Raw genomic sequence first — 7315 nt, 5'->3', positions numbered from 1 at the left:
CTGCCTGCTCTGCCTCCCCTCCTGCCGCCGCCCTCCGTCCGTCTCCAGTTTGATCCTGGAGCCTCCTCCATCATCTGGGAGCAGGCCTGTGCCTCCGCCGGCCCCTCTCCTCCCTGCCCCCTCCGGCGCCCCGTTTCCTCCGGCGAACGGCGTTTGCCAGCACGCGTGACCCGCCCGCTGCACCGAGGGGACGTCCCGGGGGGCGGAGGGAGGGCGCACCCCCGGGCCTCGGACTCGACCCCTCTTGCCCTATAAAGTGAATGGCATTTTAGAGGGGGGTGGGGGGTGGCAAGGGATAGCGAGAAGTCTTGAAACCCGGGGGTCTGGCAGGCGTGAGGAGCAGCAGACACTGCTGCCCGCGGCTCCGCGGGGCGGGCCACCCCCTCGCCCGCACCCGGCGGCATCAGCGCCCGTGTGCCCCGGGGCGCGGCGGCGGAGCTTGGGGCTGGCAGCCGCCCCCCTCGCCCCGGGGCCGTGCCGGGGAGCAGCGGGCAGACCGGTGCCGGCGGGGCCAGGGGAGCCCCGGGGAGGCGGTAAACGCTGTCACCGGGCGCTGCGGGGCCGGCAGCGGGACGGAGCCGGGGATGGTGCCGCAGCAGCGGCGGCGGCGGCGGCAGCAGCGCCTCCTGCCCAGATGACGGGTGGACAGAGGCCAGCTGGAAAGGGGGTGGTCTCTCTCTCTCCCCCCGCCCGCTCCCCCTCTCCCTCTCTCTATCTCTGCTGATTTCTCGGCCGGATTCAGCGGGGTGTGCGAGGAAAGGAAAAAAAAGAGCAAGATTGAAGGAACCGATAGGCGGTCGCGCTGTGCCTTTTGCGGACGAAAAAAGTATATATGAAAGAGTAGCGGTGCGGAAGAGATTGGAGGGGGGCTCTCGCGCTTCCTCCCCGTGCCGGATCAGGCAGCGGGATGGTCCCCAGGTGGGGGGCAGAGGAGGAAGCGGAGCGGCGCTGAGCGGAGCCCCGGCGGGCGGCGCGGCGCGGCGCGGGGAGGGCGGGGGCCGGGCCGGGGCCGGGGCCGGGGCCGGGGCCGGGGCCGGGCCGGTCCATCCCGCCCAGCGCCTGGCTCCGGCGGGAAGCAGAGGAGCCATTGCGCAAGGGACGGCGGGGGGGGATGCGCAGGGCGCTGCCGCCGCCCCGCCGCCGCCCGCCGCGCTGAGGAGGTGCCCGGAGGACAGCAGCTCCCACCGCCCCCCCGCTCTCCCCCTGCGGGGCACCCCCCGCCCCGGTACCCACCCCGCCCGGCTCCCCCCCTTCCCTCCCAGCCTCACCCCACCCTGCCCCATTCCCCTCCCTCCGCCAGATGACCACCGAGAGCGGCCAGCAGCGGCTGGAGCCCCCCGTCCCTCTCCGCTCCTGCAGCCCGGCTCCCGGAGCTCTCCAGATGAGCCGGCCGCCCTCCTCCGCCCTGGAGACCTCCACCTCCTCTTCCTCCACCTCCACCTCCTCCTCCTCCTCGGCGGCGGCGGCGTCCTCCAAGAGCAAGAAGGCCAGCTCGGGGCTGCGGCGGCCCGAGAAGCCCCCCTACTCCTACATCGCCCTCATCGTCATGGCCATCCAGAGCTCGCCCTCCAAGCGCCTGACCCTCAGCGAGATCTACCAGTTCCTGCAGGCCCGCTTCCCCTTCTTCCGCGGCTCCTACCAGGGCTGGAAGAACTCCGTGCGCCACAACCTCTCCCTCAACGAGTGCTTCATCAAGCTGCCCAAGGGGCTGGGCCGCCCGGGCAAGGGCCACTACTGGACCATCGACCCGGCCAGCGAGTTCATGTTCGAGGAGGGCTCCTTCCGACGGCGGCCCCGCGGCTTTAGGAGGAAATGCCAGGCGCTGAAGCCCATGTACCGCATGATGAACGGGCTGGGCTTCGGCGCCTCCATCCTCCCGCAGGGCTTCGACTTCCAGGCGCCCCCCGCCTCCCTCGCCTGCCACTCCAACGGCTACAACCTCGACATGATGCCCAACGCCATGGCCAGCGGCTACGAGGGACTCAGCGGCGGCCACCACGTCCCGCACATGTCGCCCAACCCCGGCTCGACCTACATGGCCAGCTGCCCGGTGACTGCCAACGGGGACTACGGCCCCGACAGCAGCAGCAGCCCCGTGCCCTCCTCGCCGGCCATGGCGAGCGCCATCGAATGCCACTCGCCCTACACGAGCCCTTCGGCTCACTGGACAGCCTCGGGGGCCTCGCCCTACATAAAGCAGCAGGGCCTCCCCGCCGCCAACGCCGCCTCCTCCGGCATCCACTCCAGCGTGCCCTCCTACTCCCTGGAGCAGGGCTACCTGCACCAGAGCCCCCGCGACGACCTCTCAGGTAGGGACCCCGGGGGGCGGCGGGGAGCGCGGCGCCGGCGGGGCTTTCTCCCGGGGAAACACCCGCCGCCACGGCGGAGGAAGAAGAGGGGCATTGTCTGCCAGAGGGAGGAAAACACGCGTGGGCTGGGGCTGTTCTCTTTCGGGCCAGGGGGACTGGGGGGGGGGGGGGGGCGCTTGCCCAGCGCCAAGAAGGAGCGCTCCGAGGAAAGCCCGGCTCCGTCCCGGCTCGCACGTCCCCCCCTCCCCGGTGCCGGCGAGGTCTCCGGGGCGGCGGGAGCGGGGCGAGCCCCGCCGCCCCGGGCTGCGGCTTCGCTCAGCGGGGAGCGCCGCCAGCATCGCCGCCGCCTCGGTAAACCGCGGTCCGCGGGAGTGATCAAAAAAAAGGCGTTAAATATTATCTCCCAAGGCCTGCGGGGGGGGGGGGGGGGGGGGAGGCAACAAAACCCAACCGTTTATCGTGAAAAATGTGCGAGAGATTAAAGTGGATCCAGGGTATTTCTGCAAGCGGAGGGAAAGAGTTTTCTGGTCTCTGTCTCCCACCCCCCCACCCCCGCGGCCAGTGATTACAGACAATGTCTGCTCAGAAAAATCCGAGCACAAAAATGGGTAAAAGATGTTGGGCTCTTACGGGGAAATTTTCCAAATAGCCCTTTTAAACGCGGGTCCCGGAGGTTAAGCAAACAAAGACAGTCTGGGCTGGACCACACCGAAGAGGATTTTAGCCTGACTTAACCCCTATGAGAGCGGGGTCTTGTTCAATTTTATGGGAATTTCAACAAGTAACAAATACAGGCGACCCTCAGCCCTGGGTCCCCTCCCGCCCCCCTCCTTGGGCGCCTGTCAATCACTCTCCTGTCCTTCTGCGAGCCCCGCAGCCTGCCCCGGCCTCGCCACAGCCTGCTGCCGCCGAGGGGAGGGCGGGCTGGGAGCCCAGCCGCCGGGGAAGCCGCTTTGCCATCACCGCAGGAGGGACCAGGGGTGTCAGGGGAGAGCAAGCGGTTGCAAATTTTCCTCCCTTAAACAAAACAAAACAAAACAAAGCAAAGCAAAGCAAAGCAAAGCAAAGCAAAAAGCCCCGGTGTGGCTCCTGGGGAGAGCGGCGGCGGAGCGGGTGGGCGTCTTACCGGCGTTTCGGCGCAGCGAGGGCTGCGGGGAGGCGGTGCGACCCCCGCCGGGCTCTTCCGTGCCCACGGGGCTCTGCTGCCGGGGCTGCAGCCCGCTTTTCGGAGATTCAGGTGGTCCTCCCACGTGGTTTGGGGGCCGGGGCCAGAGGCCGGCGGGTTCACGAGGACATCCCCCGCCGAAATACGGACCTTTCCCGTTAGGAATTTCTGCTTTGCTTTGTTGCTATTGCTGTTGTTACTTGGAATTTTTGTTTGTTTCTTTTCTTTCCTTCTCCTTTCTTTTGGATGTTTTTTTCTCTGTTTGTTTTACTCCTTGCGGCCCCGCGGGCCGCCGCGCAGGGCCCACGGGGCCACGCGTGGCGCGGGAGTGGGGCTGGCCCGGGGAGCGGGGCTGGGAGGCGGCTGCCCCCTCCTCCTGACAGACACCCGAGGGGGGAAAGGCGATTCCTGGAAGAGAAATTTGCTTTTCGAAGCAGGCCGAGAGCAGCTCTTGAAAACAGAAAGCAGAAGGAGAGAGAGGAAGGGAACCGGTCTCCCCGAAGCCTCCACTACGGTTTCCGAGGCTGGGGCCGTTTAAATCCGAATTGTTTCTGTTCGAGGACGGGTCTACACGCAGACGGACCGATGGACGCTTTCTTAAAGCCGACGACGAGCGTCCGTTTCCAGCAGCCCAGATTTAGTGCCGCCACTCTGCAAAACGGCGTTTCTCCGCGTATTTTCTACAGCTTCGGGATCTGGGCCCGGGACTTTAGCGGAAGCCATCCCCATTCCTTGATTAGCTAAAAAAAAAACAAACAACCAACCAAACAAAAAAAAACAACAAAAAAAACCCCAACAACCAAAAACCATAACCCTTTTTTTTTTTTTTGCGTGGATTCAGTCCTCATTCGTGTGTGTTACATAAAATCTCTGTGGCGCAAAGGCTTTAGCAGAGTGAAAGGAGATAGGGAAAAAAGCTCCGAGCTCCTTCATTCGTAATTATTACCAGCAATAATCCTTCTCCTCTCCCCACCAAAGCAGCAGCAAGTGAATTTCGCCTTTCGCTTTCTCTTAGTTAAATGCAAAGCAAATTCGGTGGCAACCGCTGCTGATCGGTCAATAATCCTCTACTCATGATAGCGACAGGGCGGACTTAAAACCTTGAATTTGCATCAGACCCAAGAATAAGAGAGGAAAAAATTGGAAACAGGAGGCTCGGTGCTGCTAAAAGGATTTTGAAACTGGGGGGCGGGGGGGAGCTGGATTTTTTTCGCACACTATTAAATCCTGCTAAATGATTGAATCAGGATTGTAATAAAGTGCCCCGGTTTATGGTGAGCATACCAGCAGGGTTATTAGAAAGCCGAGGAAATCCAGCGAAATAATCACTTTTATAAAGTGAGCTCTGCGGGGTGAAGGAGGGGACAGCGCCGGAGGAGCCGGGCTGTGCGCGCCGCCGTCGGCCCCAGCCAAAAGGGTCGGCTCCACCACCCGGGGGAAAACCAGGGACGTCGTCCCCCCTCTTCTCTTTCTTTTGCTGCTTTTTTTCTTTTTTTTTTTTTTCTCCCCCCCCCCCCCCCCTTTTTTCTCTCTCTCTTTTTTTTTTTTTCCCCCCCTTGACCCTCGGTCAGATTTGACAGGATCCCGCTAGCCGAGTTTGACATCCACACACCAAATCAAATCCCCTCTCTGGCTCTACCCTGCAGGCCTTGCTCAGGCAACGCTCCCCTCCCCGCCGGATCCAGTAGGAACCCTGCCAGGGCTGAAGATCCCAGCACGGCCCTGCAGCGCGGGCTGGGGGGGGGGATCTCCCACGCCGCCCTTGGACCTTGTCCCCCCGAAAGGCTGCCTTAGGCTGTGGGAAATGAAAATGGGAATTTGCAAGGTCATTTACATGTCGGTGCCGCGGATGTACTTCGCTTGTTGTTGTTGATGAACCGTGGGGTGTCCTCGGTCTGTATCTGACGTTTATGAAAGCACACACGCGTATAGGCGTGCATGCTCATATACGTGCACGCACAGACCTAAATATGCCATCAACGCACGAACGGGTCGTGGTTGGAATTCAACCTGCAGCCGTTCAAGTCAAAAGCAAAAACCTCCCAGGGACGGGATGGGGAGGGAGAAGAGGGAGCAAAGATGGGAATCAGATTCCAATGGCTGCGGCGCATCCAGAAAAACATGCAAGTGGCATCCTCTCCTCGCACACGGGCACTCCCTCGCCTACACCACACGCGGAGGCTGACCCAGCCCCACAGGCTGAGAAATGCGCAGGCGGAGGGGCAGAGAGCGGTGCCTGTGCGCCCACGCGGGAGGGGAGCCCGGAGACTTGCGTGGGCACCCACCTCCGCCCGCCTGCCTCTCCTCGGCCCGTGTGCCACCCGGCTGTGCAGTGCACGGCCTCCCCGCGGAGCGGGCACGGGGGCTCCTACGAGGACGGGTGCAGCCCCGAGCCCACGCGGGGGCGACGGAGGACTCTGGGGATCCATGTCCCCTCCTCGCCCCGGGTGATGGGACCCGCCGCTCTTTCTGCCCTGCAGGCGGGACGGGCTTTGCCCCGGGGGGAGCACCCAGTCCGCTGCCAGGAAAGCCAGAGAGGGGCTCCCAGACCTTGCAGGAGGGAGCCGAGAGCAAGGGGAATGAAGCAGCGTGCCAGCCCTGCTGTCTGGAGCCTCTCCTCCCTGCGGGTGAGGGAGAGAGAAAGGGCTGCTCCTCCCGAGCAGAGCTACCCGGCTTCTGAGCAGCTCTTGTTGTTTCCTTCTCTTGCAGTGGGATTGCCTCGCTACCAGCATCACCCCTCCCCGGTGTGTGACAGGAAAGATTTTGTCCTCAATTTTAATGGCATTTCTTCGTTTCACCCTTCCGCTAGTGGATCTTACTACCACCATCACCACCATCAAAGCGTCTGTCAAGACATCAAGCCCTGCGTGATGTGAAGGCAGCGCCCCAACAGAGACAATCAGGTGGCACTGAACAGAGCCGAGGTATAGACGGACCCACGCAGATTAAATATAATGTGCACTCTGATAGCATTGATAGTACACGAGTCACTTAGCAAAATTACCTAAGGAAGGAGTGTTTTCGGTCCCCCTCCATCCCTTGAAGGACGCGGACAGCCGATAGAATGCTCCAAAGCTCTCCCTAAAAGACAAATGCCTTGAGTGATGTGTTGGGTTAGGTGGGACTTCAGTGTCCTTATGCCAAGTCTGACCAGCTTAATCGTAAACCGCCTTTCTGTGATCTCCTAAAGAATCGAGCTTTGGGAAAGGGAAGGATCCGATATATTTTTATACGAGAAAGTATCTTTGAATAGGAAAAATAAACCTCCCAGCTCAACACCTGCGAGGACTCCCTCTTCCGTTGCTGCGTTAGCGGGAAATTTGCTTCTTTTTTTCTCTCCCTGAGCCCCACCAAGGACACTTTGTATGGACTTCAGCACCAACCCATCGATATTATGAAAACAGTATTGTTTAGCCCTTTCGTGTATAGATTTTAAGAAATGTTCAATTTTTTTTTCAGTATTGCAGCAATACAACGTTTTGTTTTTTATTTTTACAAAAGTTGTTTTCTACCACAATATTTTTAAAAAAAATATTTTAAATAAAACTCGTGTATACTCACACACTATTGCTTTAAAAGGAGAATATATTTGCACTTATGTATACTTTTTACAGTTTGCCAAAATATTTTGATGTACAAATTTTTTTTTTTCCAATAAAATGTATATAAACGACTATGCACTGGACAGGTGCTTATTTTCCCTCGGCTCCTTCTGAGAAAACTCTTCCACCCCAGCATCCGAGATCGTTAAAGCTGCCACCCCAAATCCTCCAGCCGCTGGAGGCGGAGGAGGGGAGCGAGCGGCTGACCCGAGGGGGCCAGTGCCGTGGTCTCCGGGCTG

The 7315-nt window shown here is 60.6% G+C and overlaps 1 protein-coding gene across 1 annotated transcript; it reads left to right on the top strand.

Annotated features, from left to right (window-relative positions):
- Positions 1–1140: 1140 nt before the first annotated feature.
- FOXF2 (forkhead box F2) lies at positions 1141–6350 on the top strand (the record flags this gene model as incomplete). Its single annotated transcript, XM_082312773.1, has 2 exons — positions 1141–2309; positions 6184–6350. Exons 1-2 carry the CDS (start codon positions 1301–1303, stop codon positions 6348–6350), a joined length of 1176 nt encoding a protein of 391 aa, XP_082168899.1. The 5' UTR covers positions 1141–1300.
- Positions 6351–7315: the final 965 nt, after the last annotated feature.

Source organism: Platalea leucorodia (assembly GCF_965183815.1).
Source record: "Platalea leucorodia genome assembly, chromosome: 1".
NCBI lineage: Eukaryota > Metazoa > Chordata > Aves > Pelecaniformes > Threskiornithidae > Platalea > Platalea leucorodia.
Note: the sequence above shows the minus strand (reverse complement) of the source record. Positions and strands in the feature narration are given on the sequence as shown.